Source organism: Cimex lectularius, unplaced genomic scaffold (assembly GCF_000648675.2).
Source record: "Cimex lectularius strain Harlan isolate CLEC.00 unplaced genomic scaffold, Clec_2.1 scaffold159, whole genome shotgun sequence".
Lineage (NCBI taxonomy): Eukaryota > Metazoa > Arthropoda > Insecta > Hemiptera > Cimicidae > Cimex > Cimex lectularius.
The window spans coordinates 1,128,194-1,149,570 of NW_019392864.1; the positions used below are offsets into that span (position 1 = coordinate 1,128,194).

General features: G+C 34.9%; 2 protein-coding genes across 2 annotated transcripts in view; one reads left to right on the plus strand and one right to left on the minus strand.

Annotated features, from left to right (window-relative positions):
• Positions 1-972: 972 nt before the first annotated feature.
• LOC106673012 lies at positions 973-9,408 on the minus strand. The gene is made up of 6 exons (XM_014404902.2): positions 9,244-9,408; positions 7,046-7,178; positions 6,155-6,308; positions 2,802-3,037; positions 2,541-2,734; positions 973-1,317 (listed from the first exon to the last, which is right to left on the minus strand). The coding sequence occupies exons 2-6, from the start codon at positions 7,166-7,168 to the stop codon at positions 1,014-1,016; spliced, it is 1,011 nt and encodes a 336-aa protein (XP_014260388.1). The 5' UTR covers positions 7,169-7,178; positions 9,244-9,408; the 3' UTR covers positions 973-1,013.
• A 215-nt stretch (positions 9,409-9,623) lies between these two features.
• Positions 9,624-21,377, plus strand: part of LOC112127625 (patj homolog) — a 36,647-nt gene continuing 24,893 nt past the window's right edge. Inside the window, exons 1-6 of the mRNA XM_024228843.1 lie at positions 9,624-9,642; positions 14,100-14,152; positions 16,571-16,722; positions 16,793-17,011; positions 17,088-17,207; positions 17,294-17,409. Coding sequence (XP_024084611.1) covers positions 14,125-14,152; positions 16,571-16,722; positions 16,793-17,011; positions 17,088-17,207; positions 17,294-17,409 — 635 coding nt within the window. The 5' untranslated portion in view covers positions 9,624-9,642; positions 14,100-14,124. The remainder of the gene's footprint in view (positions 9,643-14,099; positions 14,153-16,570; positions 16,723-16,792; positions 17,012-17,087; positions 17,208-17,293; positions 17,410-21,377) is intronic.

The window sequence follows — 21,377 nt, forward strand, 5'->3', positions numbered from 1 at the left end:
TTATTAATAAATAATACTGGATGAATAAATTTAGTTTTATATGCATGTTTTTGAAAGGATGAAGGTTAGTGCATATGTGGTTGAAATTGTGGTCGAATATAGAGTGAACTACATTCCATTGAAAGTAGGTTAGTTATTTGTTTTTAAAGTGATAATGGATGAGGCAGTGCCAAATATTTAATACTATGATACCTCACAAGTTATATTGTAATTAATACTGGTTGAATAAATTTAGTTTTGTATGATTGGTTTATAAGCATGAATGTTTGTGTATGTGTGGGATGGATGTATTGGAAGGTAGAGTCTACTACGCACCCAGGAATTATGGTTAGTTTTTGTTTTTTTGATAGTTGATGAGGCAGTGGCATATCAAATCACTTGATGACTCACCAACTTTATTATAATTAATAAGTCTGTACTTGTGTGAATTTGTATGTATATTTTTATAAGAATGGAGTTTTGTGTATGTGTGAGGGATTGTAGTTTAATATGGAGTAAACTACACATCCACAAATATAGGTTAGTTGTTACATGTTATTAAGGGGTGAGGTACTGTCATAATATTGAGCACACCGATACCTCACCAGTTATTATTAATAAATAATACTGGATGAATAAATTTAGTTTTGTGTGTGTTTTTAAAAGGATGAAGGTTAGTGCATGTGTGGTTGGGATTGTGGTCGAATATAGAGTGAACTACATTCCATTGAAAATAGGTTAGTTATTATTTGTTTTTAAAGTGATGATGGATGAGGCAGTGGCATAATATTTAATACTATGACACCTCACAAGTTATATTATGAGTACAAAACTCAAGCAAATAAACAATTCAAAACATAAAATTAATAATAAATATTTATTTTTAAAAGAAAAGTCATACGTCAAAAGTGATAAAATTATTAAAATTAACTGGAAAAGGGTTGCAAAATTGTTAGTAACATAAGAGACGGTTAATTAAAAACTATTGGCACATTTGAAAAAATAGAATTTTTATTAAATACAACACATAAATATTATTCCTGGTTTAAAATGTTCAACGTGTTTCTTATTCTAAACCTCAATACGCCTTTAAAACTCTCACAAAGGGAGATCAGCCCTGTTACCAGGTTTTTGGAACTCTTTGGAGTTAGTTCTTCAGCCAATTTTAAAATTATTTTACCAATGTATCTGTCATTATTGTGATGTACAAGCAGATTATCCAGAATCGGCACCAAGCTTGACATGAGTTTTTCATCCATGTGCGTACTTTCAACCAATATGCTTAAAGCAATAAACTGCCACTTTTGTACGCCTTCTGGGTGTTCAGAAAGGTAAATGCTAAAAATATATGTATATTAATAGAACTCAAAGAGATACAAAATTATACAACAAATATAGATTTTAATTAACTGAAAATTTCATCTCCTTTATTCCTAACTGTAATTAATGATTGTAAAAAAAAAATATGTATGTAATTCTCGTACAATCCAACTGTTTATTTTATTTATAACAAACATAACTACCATAACCAAACTAGGTTAGGTGTTATTAGAGTGAAGAGGGAGGCACAGAAGTAATATTAATACCTAAGTGGCTCCCCAATTTTAAGCAGTCCACACGGTAAGAACAGTTATAATCAGTATAACTGTAATAGCGTGAATGAGCGCATTCAGCGGAATATCGAGTGCACTGAAACCCACCAAAGGTTAGGCTAATGTAAGTTTGAATGCAAGGATATGCATCAGTTTTAGAGCCTTTTCACCAGATATGGAGGGGTAAATATGAGCAGAAATGAAGTCCGAACAGTTCTATCAACACAAGGTGGTGAAAATGTGAGGTGCTGGCCGAAAAGAACATAAAGAGTATCAGAATATCAAATACGTTCTGATATATATATTAAATATCAGAATATAAAAGAATATCAGAAGAATACCACTGTTTTAAACCATGCCTCCATTCCTCTCCAGGTTTGAATTATATGTGCTTTTATGCAGCAAAACAATTTTAAGGTTGGTAATTCGGACTATTTTGTGGATAGAACAGCATGCCTACAGTTGATTTGTTATTTTTATAATCAACTTTTTTGTAAGAAAAAAAAAAGATTGTAGTAACCATCAATGCTAAGAAGTTAGGTAAGTGCTAAATTTGATCATCAGCCTGGATACCTTAGACTTTTTCAAAATATCTTCCAAGCTTAGGTCCATGCAATTCAACTCAGTGCACAGGAAGAAGAAAATGAAAGGAGCATGGATTTACATATTTTTTGACAGTCAGTCAGCTATAAAGGCACTAAGATGGACGCTTTTAGCTCTTGGATCTCTTACTAATCTTGGAGTGCTTAAACTGCCAATGGCCCTAGGAAAACACAACAAAATTACTTTGAGGTGGGCCCCTGTAGTATCGGTTTTAAGGAAAAAACTTCATTTCTTTATTTTTTCACATATTATGTTTTTACATGTTTGCAAGATGCATTGAAACAACCTATCTCTAAAACATATATTCTGTATTAAAACTGTGCGCCTCATTATTCCCTACCAAAATGACACTTTTCTTCTCAATACCTCAGAGTATGCGATCTTTGTGCCTGGGATAAACTTGAAAAAAAATGACGGAATGCCAAATCATCCTTTATGAAAATTGAGTTTTCATCATCCAATAAGGGTAATATCAGTGTGTCGGCAATCTCGATATCCAGCCAGTGTACAACTGGCTCTAGTAACTCGAGATTTGCATAAAACGTTTCCTGACCTTTTATCTGGAAAAAGCACATATTAAATGTTTTGAAATTAGTAGATTATAAGAACATAATATTTTATACTTACCAACGGCAAGATGACATCAATGCATAACGCTCTTCTCGATGGTTTTGTCGATGACATAGCAATGAAAAAAGATCGCTTTTTCTCTGGACTCTCATCTTTTGGCAATTTATTCCACGTAGTGAGTATAGTTTCACTTAAAATGTCCACTGACAAATTTGATAAAATGGAAATAACTCTAGGAATATTGTGGCCTTCTTGAATACAGTCAAGGATGTTAAGGGCAAGAGTCGGAATATCTGAAAAGTATTCTGAGTTTATTAATAACGTAAATAATAAAATAAACAAAAGTAAAAATTCAGATTTTTTTGCTCCAGGTTACAACAATGGCACTATAGCCAGCACTACACTGAGAAGGCACGGGTTAAGAGAAACCAGCCACATAGGCACTCAATATGGAATGGGATGACATACTAAGTGTAGAAAGGGCTTGGGCAGTAAGGTTAGGATGCATTGAGAATTTGGTTTGTAACTTCTGGAAATGGATTTCTTAGATATTGTAACATTAGTTGCCATCTAATAATCCTATTTCATATTAAAAATTTTTTAAACACTAGACAAAATTCACTAATTTCGTGGTCCGCTTGACCAATTAAATCATTACAATTAATTAAGGTTTTTAGTTGAGATGAAAAAAAGTTAACTCATAAGGTGGGGTTGAGATAGGAAGTTGATGTCCGAGTGGATCGAGATCACAATAGCTCAAGTGGTAGAGCAGCAGCGTATCTAGCCGAAGATCGTGGGTTCGAATCCCGCTCGTGCCATTAACTTTTTTTCATCTCAACTAAAAACCTTAATTAATTGTACTAGACAAAATTTAAATACACTGCTAGAATGGCACATATTTAATGTTACTATTCAGAAATCGTGAGATGCGGTCTGGTGTGATGTAGGTTTCAGAAAAACATTTTCTTTATTGTGCCAACGTTTCGATCTTTATTGAGATCATCTTCAGGGCCTGGGATTTAGAAACATGGTTTAAATTGTACAAGTACATGTAGGATGTGAGAAAAAAATGAATTTATACAATGCTAGAAATTTCAGATTCAATCAAAGTATTTGTACTCACGCAAAGTGTTTGTTTTCTGAGTAATTGTGCTTGTCATGTTGAGAGTGCCAGCGAGATATTGCTGTTTTATGTTTATATACATTGGATTTTGAAGAGGTGAGGAAGGAAGTCGGTATAGAAAGACATTTTTGTATAAGGAGTCATCTTCTTTGAGGTGAAAAGAGCCGACGTAGGGGAAAAACATTGGTAATGGTTCGGACAGATTATCTTTTCAGGATTATATAGAAAGGGATAAATAGGAAAAGGAAAGCTAAATTGTCGAAAAATTAAACTATGTAAAAATGTTTGATGTGTGGAATGTGATGAATGTTTTATATGTTATAATATGTGTTTTGTGTGATGTGATGATATATGTATGTTATTGATATTGAATTTGATTAATGATATTGGTGTAGCTGCGTGAGTTTACATGTAGAAATACTTTGATTGAATATAAAAAATATTTTTTGCATTGTATAAATTCCACATCCTACATGTATTTGTTAAATTTAAACAATGTTTGTAAATCCCAGGCCCTGAAGATGATCCCAATAAAGATCGAAACATTGGCATGATAAGAAAATGTTTTTCTGAAACCTACATCACACTAGACCGCATCTCACGATTTTTGAATAATCATCAACTAACGGTCACAAATCACCACACATTTAATGGTTACTATTGGGTGTGTGAAAAAGTTTTTTTGGTTTTCAGAAAAAAGTCAAACTTTCAAAACATAAATGTATTTTATTTTTAATCCAAAACATGACTTCCTAAGTTATCTATAACGTACTGCCAACATTTTGGTAGCAGAAGTTTCTCCTTTTTTGTAAAAGTCGGATGACTTAGATGAGAAGAAATCTGTAAGTGAATTTTCAGAAAGTTTTCGATCAAAAATTCCCTACCTTTTTGTGTTTGTCTAGGGAGCAGAATAAGTAAAAATTGGGGGTGGCAAGGTCTGGAGAGTTTAGATGGTGGGCCAGCCTAACTCGGCAATTTTAATCTGAGTGAATGCAGCTGTGTGAGACCGTTGTCATGGTGATTCATTTTTCCCTCAACCCTGCTCTAAGATACTCTAGCTGCACACAGTTGCAAATAAATTATTCCTAGAATATCCCATCAAACAGAGAATAGAACCTTATGTGGGGGCTATCCTGCTCTTCTTCTCATCCTCAATGACTAAATAGGAAGTAAATGCAACAAGCCATTCGGTCTTCCTTGTTCCTGATGGACAATTCATGAGGAGCCCATGAATCAAGTTTCACAACGTAACCCAGAGATGGATTTTTCTTTCTATGTTGTGTGATGTACGTGAAATGTCTCAGATAGCTATGTTACAGCGAATTTGTTCTAATCTTCCAATACCATTAATAAGTCTTCACTGTTTAGCTCGTTTGGCCTTCCAAACGAGGCTGGTCTTTGATTTGTCTTTCTCAATTAGGAAAACGTCAGAACCTCTGTTGTCCCATACATCTAGTTACTTAATTATCACTGTAAATTTCGATGTCTGTAAAAATCTAACACTTAACAAAAGAGATTTTTTTCGTACAGTAAGCAATGCCTCAAATGAATTTCACGACATCTTCCATGTCATACGCATTGTAGTTTATTCTAGACATTTTAGACAAACTTTTGAAATCAACTATCCTTCAATTTCTTTCAGTAGGGCGTTTCCCACCATAGAGCTAACGGGTCTAGCGGGTGATAATGGATCGCTTTTACAAGGGTGAACGTTTAAAAAAAAANCGGCTTGATACGCCGCTGCTCTACCACTTGAGCTATCGTGACCTCGATCCACTCGGACACCAACTTCCCATCAAAAACCGCACCTTTCGAATTTTCCCTCCTTTTTGCCATTTTTCAAACGTTGTGTAATCGGATTGGATTCTCGACGACAAATGAAATGGCCACGGAGAGCTTTAGTGAAGTATACTTCATTTTAAAATAAAAATAAAAATTAAAATTGAAAAATTGCAAAAAGGAAGGAAAATTCAAAAGGTGAGGTTTAGATGGGAAGATGGTGTCCGAGTGGATCGAGGTCACTATAGCTCAAGTGGTAGAGCAGCGGCGTATCAAGCCGAAGATTGTGGGTTCGAATCCCGCTAGTGCCATTGACTTTTTTATCTCAACTAAAAACCTTAATTAATTGTAATATATTAATTGGTCAAGCAGACCACGAAATTAGTGAAAATAAATATTAAAGTGTAGTATAAAATTATATGGCTTAAATAATTGTGACACTAGTACCATAATTTTTGTTTTTTGTTTTTAATTCATGGATAAATTGAAATAAAAAGGGAAATATTACCTTGTTCTGAGATGATAGGAGAATCTCCCTTAGTGGATTCATTGTATTTCCCTTGAGGATTCGCCGAGAAACTTAGTTCAATGATAGAATCTTTTGGGAGGACGTCATTAATGATTCCATAATTGTCTTTGTGACATTGATCCTTGGAAATATTCTAGAATCATAGTTGAAACAATAATAACATACTTCTGTTGGTAGATTAAACCATTTTGTATCTTCCCCTTTTTTCATTGGATGTGACAATCCAGCCAAAAAATCTCTATTTTGTGTCGCCAAAGCAATGAAAGGCAAATATATACACTGAAGCCATCAGTCAATTTATGGGGAGCCCAATTGCTCAGCTTCCACTTTTTTCCCAAGTCGATGTAAGCTAGAGTGAATGGTTTCAAAGCTTACATTGAATACTCTGGCAAGCTCCTGATATGTTTTACTCAAATCAAGTTTGATGCCTTCCCTCAATTTGTTTTTATTGAAGACAGGTTTACCAGATTGTGATTTATCTTTAATCCCCTTGTTCCCAGAAGCATACTTTTTGAACCACTATTGAGCAGTGAGCTCACTTACTGTTTCATCACCAAATGCAGTGCAAATTGTATGAGCTGCTTTAGCCACCCTAGTATTGAGTGAACTCATACAATACAAAAATTGTGATTTTACACTGTACTGTTTAAGTCACTTTCTTTATGAACTGATGCGACATCAATTGCTAATAATTTTGTTAGTCTTCGACTTATTGTCTATCCACAAAAAATGGCGTGTAGGTGGGGTCAAGGAACCGTTCTACGTAATTGTACCAGTTTTATTTAGTTTGTGTCATTAAACATAAAATGCATGCACTTCTAAATCACAGGAATACACTATGTCTAGCAAAAATTGTTAATATTTAGATACCTTTACATTTGAAACAAAGTCAACAACGGTGTGGGATTTGTTTTCATCCACTTCAGCTATTTTAAGAAGTGTTGCTTGGTGAAGTGACCACCGTCTCCATTGATAGTTCTGATGAAGTTCCATAAATTAAGTCCTACAGGTTTAACAATTTTTATGATTTAAATTGTAATTATCAAAAATATTAATGAGGGAAGTTCTAACCGCTTTCAATTGATAAGTAGGGTCATATATTATTTAAGAAGTACTACAGTGAACAGAATGTTGAAACGGAGATATATATGATTCTATCTTTTTAAATAAAAAGATAGTTCCTACTTACAGTTAGTTGTTTTCAACAATACAGATTACAAGCTTTTATCTCATCATCAGGCTCAAGGAAATTACAATCACGTTTCTCAACATGAATTGTGAGAGTAAGTATGATTCTTATTGATTTGAAAATAATTCGGAAATTTTTGAACCAGCTTTAGAAACAAAAATAAAGTAAGTTGAAATGCAAATAATCAATGTACACAGTGCTAATTATATCTGTTAACTTACCCCCAGATTATTAAGTAAGAAAGAATCTCAGATCAATATAATTTATGCACTAAGAGTAATTTCAATAGATCACACTAAATATATAGGAGTATGCAGGATGTGACAAAGTTTATGTTGAAGTAGTTATACGATTAAGCCTGGATAAAAAAAAAATCTTAAGTACTGGTTGCAGGTTTCTCCTGTGATGGTTCTACTATTCCAAAAAATAGTGACTCATTTTTGCCAATTGTGAATTTCCTAATTTCCTATGTTTATCAGGTCATTGAAATAACCATATAAAATAATTGTATATGACAAAAAAAAAAACAATTTTTAAACGTAAAAATGCCACTTAAATGCTGAGGATGTAGTGTGTGGTGTGGCACTTATTGATGATGGACGTTCCATCACGTATGCAGTTATTGCCATCAGCGTTCCCTACAAAACACTGCGAGACGCTGTTAGATGTTTTCGATAAAGTGGGTCCTACCATAGAAGGCCCGGTTCTGGACGCCCTAGGGTAACAGAACCACAGGATGACCTTTTTTTGACTTTGAGAATTTGGTGAAATCGGCACCTTACTGTTTTTCAAGCGATTCATCAGCTCCAGGAAGTTCGAGGTGTCCAAATTTCTGAACACACTGCTCGAAGAAGATTAAATCAGTATGGACTGATGGCTTTTCACCCCGTAAAAGGACCAGAACACACGGTGTTGCACCTCCCATTTGCACGAGAACACAGCCATTGGTCTTTGGCCAAATTGGTCTACTGTACTTTTTACAGATGAGGGTAGGTTTGTGTAGATTTGCTCTACATCTCCAGATGGGCGTGAAAGAGTGTGTTGAAGGCAAAATGAAAGGTATGAAGGCTGTAATTTTTCCCAGAGCCAACCTTTTCACCATAACTCAGTGATGGTATGGGCAGGAATTTCAATGGAGAGTCCCACAGAGTTGGTTGTTCGTGGAGGGTCTTTGATGGCCACTTGCTATGTGGATGAAATTTTGGAACATCACGCATTGCCTATCCTCGATGAAATCCAAAGCGACAATCCTATTCTAATACACGATAATGCCTGTCCACACATCGCTCGCATAGTACAAATGTACCTTAACAGCATAACATCAGGGTCTTAGCCTGGCCAGCCCGTTCTCTAGACTTGAACCCCATCGTCAATTTGTGGGATAACTTCAAAAGACTTGAAAGTGCTCCTCGTGAAGAATGGGTTAACCTCCAGCAACGAGGCATTTCTAGACTGGTAGAAAGTATGCCGAGGCGTCTTCAAGTGTAATTAAACCAAGAGAAGGAAATACACGATATTGAAATGTTAATTAAAAATGTAAAATAAATTTTATCTGACCTTTTTTTTCATTTTCCTTAGCAATTTACATTTCATTTTTACTCTTTTAAACAAAGACTCAATTATTAAACGTTAAACTTTGATTAATATATAAAAATATATACAAATCAAGTTATACTACAAGTGGGTGGAATTTTTTGCCTGTCAGTGTATTAGTAATTTTTACAAAAATCTGATTCATAAATCTTTACACCATCTATGCTACAGGTACGACTGTGATTTTTTTTATACAGGATATCTTAAAGCAACTATGTCGGTTCATCTCTAACGGCAGAGAAGTAAAATCCGGAAGAAAATTTTGAAAAAAAAGAAAAAGAAATACCTTTGAGGCTGGATTGGCATAGGATCGTAACTAATCGGCTCTGCCGTACGTCCCAGGGGCGGATCGTGGATGAAACGGGCCCATGCCGATCAGGCGGAGATCAGTGGAGAGATCAGGGCCTCTGGAGCCTGTGCTCTGTAGCCGCCGTGTAACCTTCTGTAACCGACGACCGCTTTTCGGCTCACCGCGTTGTAGGACTGTGCTACCCCATAACTCCTAAATATTCAATCAACAGGAATTTTTTATTAATTTATTTATTAGAATAAACAGATAAAACATCCTTTTTACAGTATAATTTGAAATTTGTTAATTTAAATAAAAAAGCTGTACAAAACAGCAAATGCTGAAATTATGGAATTGAATTAGAAAAAATAGCTTGTTTAAAAAAGAGAAACACAGGTAACTTTATTTTTAACAAATTATATTATAANAGTCATTCACTCAATCTAACTATCACTCACACCTTCTCTCTCTCTCTCTCTCTCTCTCTCTCTCTCTCTCTCTCTCTCTCTCTCTCTCTTTTTCCTGTCTCTACAGGGTGACCTTTTTAGATGGCCCGGCTGAATTTCTCTTGAACCAATGTCGCTATCAAAAAAACAAAAAATACATGTTTAATATTTTTTAGTTTAGTTTCAAATTTTTACCTTTTTTGAAGAAAAATTATACGGGTACGTAAGACCAGAGAGAGAGAGAGAGAGAGAAAGAGGAAGAGAGTGAGTGACAGCGGGGCAAAAACTGCCTCTCAGATACCAACATCCAGCTTATTCGGAAATATTATGGCTGGGCTATTAGGAATAATCTTTCTAGCACTGAAAACATGAAGAAAGTGGTGTGGGCAGAGTGTTTTAATCTTTTATTGGCCGATGAGCAGCCATCCCGTGATCTGGAGCTGCCAACCGCCAGGAGGCACTGAAATGCTTAACCATTCTTTTACTTACATAAATAACATATTTTTTTATAGTTATTCAGATATCGTGAGATGCGGTTGGATAATCTTACGATATCTGAATAACTATCGATTAACGGTCACTAATCTCTACACATATTTTTTTATTTTCATATAGTATTCTCGCCACGCCTGTAAATATACATAGTCCAGTAGTTTAATTTTTAACTTCGTATACACCTTTCCTTCATTAAACACCACAATCATAAAAAAAATTCTGATCTGGATGAAAAACTCATTACTTTTCTGTGTATTTATTTCTATTCTTTTTATGTTCTACAATTAATACAAGTTTTAAGTTTTATTTTCATTTTCCAACTATGTGTGACAATTTAAAATGATCTACGACGACAGATGGATTTAATTCCATGTTGTACATACTTTTATAAATATGTTTCATGATGTGCAAAAAATTGTAAAATAAAGTATTTCTATCCATCTACCATATTGACAGACCCCTCTTGGAGTGTGTAGATGAAAATCATTTAAAAACAATTTATGGAAAGGACCAAACTCTCCCGGTGTCCGGGGCCAACCCGCACAGAGAGCCTCTGTGAGCCTTCCAGCCACAGAAAGAAGTTGAAATGTCATCAATAAAAAGAAAAAAAACAATAGTAGACCAAGATCAAGAAACCTAACATCATAGAAGATAGTTTATTTTTAATGACCCTAGACAAAGTCCATTGGTCAGAGATTAACTTAAGCCATGATGGCCCCTGAGGCACGCACCGTTGAGATACACCCAATAGCTCAACCATTGTTTTCCTTACATAAATAACATATTGACAGACCACTCTTGGAGTGTGTGGTTGAAAACCATTTAAAAGCAATTTATGGAAAGGACCAAACTCTCCCGGTGTCCGGGGCCAACCCGCTCGGAGAGCCTCTGTGAGCCTCCCAGCCACAGAAAGAAGTTGAAATGTCATCAATAAAAAGAAAAAACAAGATTGGACCAAGATGTGAGCCTTGAGGTACACTTTCCTAAAGGTAGATTGGGGATGAGGCCAAATCTACCTTTAGGAAAGTATATTTAAACTGAGAAGGCTGATCAAACACCAAAGAAAATATTAATCTTGAGGTACACCTTAACTTAATCCCTTTTAACAGTGTTTAAACTATAATGTCTAAATAAAGGTTGCTTCAAAACACAAGATATGAAATGGATTTGTTCAAAAAACGTCACGGATTTATTTTACGTTTATTTATTAAGTTGATTTTTTTTGGGGTTTAAGTAGTGGGGAAATGTTTCGAATTTCTTCCCCCGGTCGCGGCAACGCTGTCTCGATGATCGATGTAAAATCGAATGTCGATTCACAGCTGGCCGTCAACTGTTAACAACTGTTTTGAGCATTTTTTTCACTCCTGATATCGTTCTGGGACAGTTTCTGGGTAGAGTCTCAGCCGGAGGCCGACAACATTTACAAAGGAGGATTCCAGACGGCCGGCAGGAAAGTCTGCACGAGTCTCAACCTCGACGATAATAAACAGTGAACCGTTTACAAACTTTCGAAGATAAAAGGTGTTTTTATTGAAATATTTTTATAAACGACAAACCGATCCAAAGGCGTTCCAATTCTGAGTTGACTAGGATGTCAAATTTAATCTCCCAGCCGGCTCGCAGTGGAATTACCACAGTTTCATTTATACAAGTCGAAATTCATTAGAATCTTTTGAGACTTGCTTTACAACCGAGGACGATTTTCAAATCATTTTTATGACAAGTAAGTGTGAATTGTTATACCATTACAGCTGTCACTGATCTGTTCTACTTATCTCATCTTAGTTTTTTATTTTTCACACAATTAATTTATGGTGAAAACAGGCTGTCTCTTTATCTGTCATTCCTCCCGGCAAAGTTGTTTAATGACTCAATATATTACATTCTTTCTCTATCTTTCTGTGACGGTTTGACAAGCTGATGACACTTGTCGATTTGCAATCAACGATCCTTCATTTGATAATCTCGATGTTTCATATTTTTTTCAAAGCCTCGACAGGTATGAAAGTTCTTTACTTCTGTTGAAGTTTATTAGAAAGAAAAAAAAAACAAAATTTAATGAGTAAAATCAGTCATTATCAATTTTAAATCTTTCGTGGTCGTGACAAGGGCATTTGTGAAATCATTTGTAACGACCTTCCTTTGATTTCCCCATTGAGCTACTCAAAACACAAACCCACCCACATCACCTCCCAAGTTTTATGACAGCCGATTTTTTTGCGTGATTCTAGTGTTCTGTGATTTGATAAAGTTGTAGTTGGCCCATTTCAGTTCATTTTGGTACCACCTCCCTTCTTTTAATTTGCCCACTGAACTACTCAAAACACAAACCCACCCACATCACCTCCCAAGTTTTATGACAGCCGATTTTTTTGCGTGATTCTAGTGTTCTGTGATATGATAAAGTTGTAGTTGGCTCATTTAATTTAATTTTCCCATTGAGGTACTCAAAACGCAAACCCATAACAATCTAAAAGTGAGCAAAATACGATGTCAATTTGATTTTCAATATATATTTAATCATTAAGAGTAATGCCTTTTGTACAAAAAAAAAAAAAAAAAAAAATGAAACAAAATAAATAAGTAAAAAATAAATAAATACAAAAATAAAATAAATTACATTTTACTAAATTTTATTTAAGCATTTATTTTTTAATCAATATGGAGCTTCATAAAGCTTGAGTTTACTAGTTTTTAATTGGTAAATAAAATGCTCTATTCAATCAGTTTTGATTGTTTATGGTCAAAAAATTGTTTCTTCCTTATTCTGGAGATGATTCATTTATCGCCTTTAACGCTGCTATAATTGCATCTTTAGGTTAACAACAGACCAAAGTTTAATTCTAATATGTATATTACGAAGGAAAAGCTTCTGTCGTTCAAGGGGGTTCAACACTCATTTAACTTTTTGGCGTGTCGTGAATGACGGATAGACCAGTTTACAACAACTGTCATATAAAATTCCAAAAGGCGATGACATAATTCGAACTGCAAATAAATAATCAATGGCTTTGACAGTTAATAATTTATTTTTGTATATATGTGTCACGAATTTATGAATAAATTCAAAACAAGATTTAAACTGCAAAATTTTTATGTTTTGGAAAAATCACAAATAATAGCTGGCCATATTTTCATAAAGAAATTGTCCATAGTCTATTGCTAGACTCCGGAGAGATTGTCCCATTTTAGTTAAATTTCTGAGCCATTTTAAAGAAAAATGGAAAATTGGAAAGCCACTTTCCATTTCCATGGAATGTGTTATTATTGAATATTTTATTATATTATCGAAGTCTATTATAAAAAACATTGTTTAAATTGTCTATTAGTAAGTCCCAATAAAAATTGTCATATTTTATCAAATTAATTTATTTAATAAAGGTTCATTAAGAAGAATAAAAAATAAGAAAATTCTTTTTAACAATATTACATTGTTAATTACGCAATTTTAGGGAATTAGGGCACTAGCGTGTTTCCGCAACAAAAAAAGGTGTAAGTTCAAAGTGAACGTATTTAGTTCGTTTTCTAATAAGAATCTCTCATCTCACAAATAAGCCTAGTAAATGGGAAATTCTTGGATCTAAAGCCTCCAAGAATCAGGCTATTATAATCCAAATTTTAATTATTAATAAAACCTCTAAATAAAAAAAGTGCCAATCCATTTTAACCTGGTTTTATCTAAGAACACTTTGGGGGATTAAAGATGCGAAGTTCGCACAATTTTTAATCTGTGCCCTCACAATGAGTCATCAGATCTGACTTCCTCATTTCCACTAGTGATTGGAAGACCTCTAGGGTGGTGGTGTATATGTTTTTATTGCTTCAGACCTTTTTATCATTACATATGACCATAAAGATTGTAATTATTTGATTAAAAATTTGTTTTTATTAACAGAAACTTTTTTCTTTTAGATTGTGTAAATTTCGATTAGTCTACATGGGTGTCATCATGCCGTTGAATTCAGGTAAATAATTTAGGTCTGTAAGGATCGAATGTTTTATATAAACACAAATCCATTACATATCTCACTTGGAGTTTTTCTCTGTTTTGGTCACACGGACACTTACTTTTGGTCCAAAGCCCGCATTGTGTTCGGTGAAAGATTGCTTGATGGGTCCCACCTAATTAAAGATTGCAATTTCTTGGCTTCATATATATATAGGGTGTAGGAATCTCACCCAATATGAGGGTTGGGCTTGAGCATGGCAGCGAGTATCGAGTACTCGTGACCATAGTCGTTTTAATACTGAAAATAAAACTCAATAATCCTGAGATAGAAATAAAGAAAGAAGCCAAATATTTTGGTGTCACACCAGACAGAACACTGGCATTTCAAGAATATATCGACCCCATTATCAAGAAAGCGGCATGAGCTTTAGTGGTGCAGAAGAATAGTGGGATAAAATTGGGCATGCAGTCAGGAAACCCCGCTTTGGATGTACACCATGATGGTGAGGCCTAGTCTTGCATATATATATGGTGCCATAGCAAAGTAGAACAAATAACAAAATGCAAACTCACAAAAATACATATATAGACAAATGCCCAACATCTGGTATGAAGAAGATGCTGGGATTAATCCCCCCTCCACCACATGACAATAAGGACAGCACAGAAAACTATTGTTAGTATTATCAAAGAGAAACCTCCAATAACAATAATAATAAATAATGAATAAAACTAAAATGGAGAGATAGCAACAGTCTACTGAAAGACTATGTGCTAATCATGGCCCCAAGAGATGACATGAACAGGATGTTTGAGTCTAATTAAACTTTCCAAATAAACTTTCCAAAAAAGAATGGGAAATAGAGAAAAACACCTCATTTAAGAATAGCACTCTCTACTACACATACGTAGATGGATCTAGAACACAAGAAGGTACGGGGGCAGAAGTATTTGGTCCTGGAACCAAAAACATAGAACCCATAGAAAAATACACCAGTATCTTCTGTGCTGAGATCTACACACTGGAGAGAAGTACCCAATTCAATCAAGGGTACAAAACCCAGCTATCATGTCAGATAGCCCAGAAGCCATCAAAGGTGTTAAGTTCAAACATCTTCACTCTAAAATGGTGCTGAATTGCAAAACTAAACTAAACCAACTAGGTATGCAAAACAAAGTCACCCTCTGCTGGGTCCCAGGACATGTGGGAGTAGAAGGCAATGAGAAAGCGGACGCCCTTACTAGAAGAGGGACTGCTATACTGCTGATAGAGCTCGAGTTCTTCTGTGGCATAGGAACCCACACCATCAATGAGCACCTCAAACAGAAGGATAAAAAGAAAATGAGGGAACAATGGTACTCATTCAGTGGACACAAACAATCCAAGAACCTCCTAACAAACTTTAAAAGGGAAGAGATAACAGAATACAGTAAAGAAGCAGGAAAAAACTGTGAATCTTAACAGGAGTCAACATGACCCTGCAAACTAGATGGACATCTGAAGAAGATTGGCAAAACCCTACATGGCACGTGCAGATTCTACAAAGAAGTAGAGGAAACACCAACACACCTACTAAAAAAGTGTAGTACTACATACTGAGACATACAGTGTAACCGAAGGAGAGATCCAACCACTGAAACTGGGACTTCTAATCAAGTTCCTCGATGAACTAGGACCTACTGGTGTGCTATAAGCACAGAATGAGGGATACAACAGCTCTTAAAAGGCACAGTATGATGCACTCACCTACTAATACATCTACATCTGGATCCCCTGTTCTGATTTTTGGTGGAAACGCTTGTTTTTCTGAATATAATACTGATAGTTTTGTGTCCCTAGCATTTATTGGCATGAGAGTAAGTTTAATGAGAGAAAGCCAACGACGGAATGTTGAATACCCTATCGTCCCTTAATTAACTTAGTTATATAATAGGTGTGAAGGGTGATGGAGGAATATCGAGTACTTTACCACTCCTATGTGAGTAATGGTGTGAATATAAGAACATATTGACGAGGACTTAAATGACCCATATGTCTATAGCCCCTACAGCCCAACCTTGGTGTATGGACAGATAAGACAAGGGCATGTTCCCGGACTGCCACCACCTGAAGAGGGTGATTCTTGAATTCGGTAATTTATTGTAAATTACAAAAGCTTGAATTGCTGGTGGACTTCGAGAAATGATAGGCTAAACTCTGTACATATGTGTGCAGATTTGAGCTTATGTACATCAGTAATCTGTTTTTGGAAAGTAATTTTTCAGAATATCATGAATGCCATCTTGTAAATATTGATCTGTTTGATACAATGCATACTGTAGTGTTCAATTTAACATTAACTTAATGTGTGTAATCAACCATGTACCATTCATGTTAATTGTATTTATGTTATTTTATTTACTGTATATTTTTGACATTGATAATTATTTTTAGATATTTCAAGTGCACTTCAATTACTGGAACATATCCAAGTAACTATAAATCAAAGTGATGATATCAAGCTTCAAGCTCAAACTAATGATGAACTCAATCTTATTATTTCATTATTGGAAAATCCAATATTTAGAAGTGTTGTCTCTATTCAGGTATTTTATTTATATTCTATTTGTTTCTCAGTTTAAATTGATTGTTTTTATAATATATATATTTTTTTAGGATTCACTAACGGATTTAAATTCCCAAATCCAACAGCACCCTTCCATACTCCCAGTTGATTTTGATTTAACTCCAGGAGGAGATCTAGTGCTCAATGTACCACCACCAATATATGAGGCTGATTTTATAACTACTACTCCTAGTACAGAGATAGACGACCAAAGAGTACCTGAGGCAAAATTATCACAAAGCTCATCAGGAGAAGCAAACTCACCACCTGTAAGTTTACCGTTTTGTGTGCTAATACATATATAAGGTTCTGTGTATATAGACTCTTTTTATTACTATTAAATAGATTACAAGCCCTGGAATTGATGAGTCATCCCTGCCTCCAATAACCAATGTGCCCTATGCTCTTGAATTCCAAAAAGCTGTTGAAGAGTCTTCTCAAGGGCGAGATATATTGACAGTCAAGGTGAGCATTTAAAAAATTAAGAAGATCAAGCAGTCTGATATATTCTCAAGTAATAAGGTTGTACATTTTTGTTTTACCTTTTTCAGCTTTTTAAACCAGAAGGAAGCAGCCTAGGGTTTAGTGTTGTCGGCCTAAGAAGTGAAGAGAAAGGTGAACTTGGAATATTCATTCAGGAGATTCAGACCAATGGAATTGCTGGAAGGTAAGTTTTTCTATTGTACAAATGTGGAAATTATTTTTAATACTTTTTAAAATTCAAACACTTTTCAAAGAGAATATTTTAAAATTATGCAAATAGTTCTTAGCTTTGTAACGGGGATACCTTGATGTCCCAAAAAAATCCAATTTCCCAATCCCAAAATTACTAGAAATTTATCCAAAGTGGCAAAAGCTGGAAGGATTAGATGCGCTGGATGTTGGTTGGCTTAGCAGAACCCCACAGTTCCACTCTATATGTCCAAAGCGGTTGCAGTAAAGTCTCATAAAATGTTAGTTTAGTTTTGGTGGTCAAGGTCCTTGAAGTCTTCATAGCTGTCCAAGTCTTCTGTTGAGTTGTAATGTCTTAAGTTTTGTATGGGGATTCCTTGTCAATCGGCTGTCTAGGTACAGTCCTTATATTTGACTCAAGTGGAAGTCTGTATCTCTTTCTTGTTGATGTACAATGGAGGGCAAGACTATTTTCTTAATGTGAATGTACACTGAGTACATTTTTCTTCATTCAGTCTTGCCCTCCACTTTTTGCACCATTCTTCGATAAAGCCAAGGTGTTTTTGGACGTTGGGAGGTAGCTTGGATGGTAAACAAATTAAGGAGGATTTTTCAAACATGCTTTGCCACATAGCAAAAGAATTTTTATTATAAAAAAAAACAAAAAAAAACAATATAAACTTCAAAATATAAATCAAAACAAAAAAACCAATTCCATAATTCTGTTTATTGGGCACAATAATTTTTTTAAACAATACCATGCATAATGTCAATTTTGACATAGACCAAGCGACTTAGAAAAATAAGTTCAAAAATATAGTTTGAGCAGTTTACAAAATAAAAAGTTTTAATTCCCTAATTTTGTTTATTGGGCACAATCATTTTTTTAAACCATTATTGCCGTGTATAATGTCCTCTATTAGCTAAAACCTTTGTGCACCTGTTAGGCATACTGCTAATAAGGTGGTCACTAATTTCATAAGGAATCCATAGATGTTGCAATGCTGCACTCAGTTGTTGCAGGTCAACTGACTATGGATGGGTGATCGAAAAGCCTTCTCTGCAACGCATCCCACGTGTACTCAGTAGGATTGAGGTTTGGAGACAATGGGGGAAGGAGCAGATGGGAACTTCCCAGGTTTTCGAAATACTAATGAACAATTGTAAACTAACAAGAATATATCGGTTAATTTAATTAATATTAATAGGATAACAATAAATTACAAATATCCCTATTCATTTTTAAGCAGTTTATATTGGTTATAACTAGGTGGTGTGGTTGAGTAATTATAAAAATCCATAGGTCATACTTGTTGTATTTTACATACATAGAGTAGGAGGTTTATAGGCCGACAAACAGCTGAGGCCATTGCCGGCCCTCTGCATGTTTTCCTTCTTTTTCTGTTCTTTCGTGTGTATTTTGTTTTACGCCAATTCTAGCTTCCTGATCTCGTTACTGGCTCTCTGCTTTTAAATGTATACTACATCAATCTCCTAAAATACTAGCCTCTGTTTGTACCTCAGGTTTTCAAATTCAAAATAGAAACAAAACATGCAATAAATATATATACATCATCACAAACATAGCTGTCTGGTCACATTCACTCGGCCCTGCACATTGTTTTAAAAGGGAAGGAAGAATTTGATCACAGACAGTGTGGATTTATCGAGGGATTCAAGAAATTGATTATTGCCATCCTTACAGTTATTAAAATGATATTTGGCATTGACTGAACAAGATTCATATACTGAAGAGAAGTATTTAGCAAATTATAACTTGAGGATCATCTGAATGTTCGTGTTTAAAGTACAAACTGTTTGTGAAGTCCTTCTTGCTTGAGTTAATAAAATTTCAAAAATATTAGCGGTATTGTATATTTTATTTTTGACATCAGATATGTAAGAAAATTTACAAGATAGAGTTAAAGCAGAGGATGGAAGACCTTTCATAATCAGTAGTGTAAATTTTCATTACACTTCTGATCTAATTTCTTCACTTTTATACATTCAATTAATTTTCTACTGAACCAAACTGAGTAACTGATTTATATAAGCTCAAATCTGCACACACATGCACATACATATGAGTGTGTACATAGTTGAGCCTATCATTTTGAGCAGTCCACCTGCAATTTCAGCTTTTGTAATTTACAATAAACTACCGACAGGCCTAGAGAATCAACCACCCTGGGAGTTTTGGCAATTCCAGGGTCAGACCTCGGTCTTATCTGTTCGGTTGCCAATGGGCTCCAGAGTAGCCCCCTAATTATTTACATACCATTCATTTAGGATGGTGGAATGTTCGATATTCTTCCATTACCTTTTACACCTATTATATAACTAACCTAACTGAGGATCGATGGAGTACGCATTATTCCGCCATAGACTCACTCACTATACATTCACGTCTATAAATACATTCATTCTCAACACACACTATGGAGACACGAAATATCAGTACTGTATACAATAAAACAACCCTGTTTTGTCCATAGAAATTGCCATAGAACAGGGGACCCAGATACTAGCTGATACGCTTAAGAATATTGTTCTTATTGCATTCCTGTGTAAATCTATATATGGAGTCAAAAAATTGAACCCTTCAATTAGGTGGGACACATCTAGCAACCTTTCTCTAATGCTGGACACTTGTACAGGCTTTGGTTTAAAAGTAAATGTCCATGTGCGAACCTTGCATCGCCTGTTCTTAATCAGGAGATGATGTCCCTTCTTCTATGAGTCAGGTCCTCCTAGGGCCAAAGCCTCTTTGCCGATTTGGCCCACCGACGCTGCCACTTTTTTAAATCATGTTTTAAATGCCGTTTTAGTGTCAGTGGGGTTGGCACATCCCGGCCTTAGCCACTTCGTCCCCCTTTTCGTTAATCAAACTGGACAAGGACTACATTTTATAACCTTCTTGGGTACAAATTTATCAATAGCTGCATACAATATATTGTAAAATTGATAAACTATTATATCCTAAATTACAGTTGACATGTAGAAAAAACTTCGTCTAACTTCACAGTTTGCAAAATCAAACACCTAGCCCCAGAGAAGTAAACACTAGCATTAATAGTTTGTGACACTTGGAACTTTCAATATTATGTTTTGTTAGTTTTGCTAGTCCTTTTGATATTGGAAATAGATCGAAACTAATAAAAGAGTTGTAAATAATTCGTAATGGCGTTAGTGGATAATCAGTCAACTCTTATTCCAAATGAAATTTTCGAAATTGGAAAGTACGCCGTGCATGTAGTAAGATGGTTGGGTTTTAAAATTTGATTAGTAAAATAAATGAGGCCGAGATGGAAAAGATCTCGGGGCCAATTTACAACATCCGAAACTCCAATTTCGCATGTAAATGTAAATTAATTATTTCTTAAGCCTCGGAGCAAGTCGATACAACGTGGATAAATATATAAAATGATTTGTGCGGAAATACCGCAGAGTGTCGTTTATTGGTGTGAGTAACTAGGGTAGAACATAATTCTACCTCATAAAGGACCTAACAGGATACTTAATAGAATACTAAAAGCCTAGCAGGCTTTGATCCTTCAGGTTCTCCTCAGCAATAATAAATATATTGTTTATCCCGGAGGATAGGACCCTTGACGCGTTCTCCATTTCATCACATGTATTGTAAATTTCCGATTCAACAGTTCTTGCTTTGTTGTCTATTTCTGCGCTAATGAATTAAACATTTAATATTTGTTGTTAAATTAACAAAATATTTACTCAATTTCGTTAAACGGGTCATATGTCTGATTTTTAGATAATTTTGGACGGGAAATTTGAATATTCTGGGTTTTTGTCTATTTTCGAAATGTATTATTACCTTTGTTCATCTTGTATATATACAACATTTACTTTTGGTTTTGAATCGTTTCGATCAAATCGGAAATTAACGGAGTGATTCTGTAGTTTTGTACATCTCGGGTATAAAATGGGTTTTCACTCGAGTAC

What these genes read in the sequence shown, in the direction of transcription:
- LOC106673012 (XM_014404902.2), bottom strand. Translation starts at nt 7,168, where the DNA reads ATGGAACTTCATCAGAACTATCAATGGAGACGGTGGTCACTTCACCAA. An exon ending in TCCTATCATCTCAGAACAAG is followed by an intron (nt 3,038 to 6,154) that starts GTAATATTTCCC and finishes AATACTTTTCAG; the next exon opens with ATATTCCGACTCTTGCCCTT. An exon ending in CAAAGATCGCATACTCTGAG is followed by an intron (nt 1,318 to 2,540) that starts GTATTGAGAAGA and finishes ATATATTTTTAG; the next exon opens with CATTTACCTTTCTGAACACC.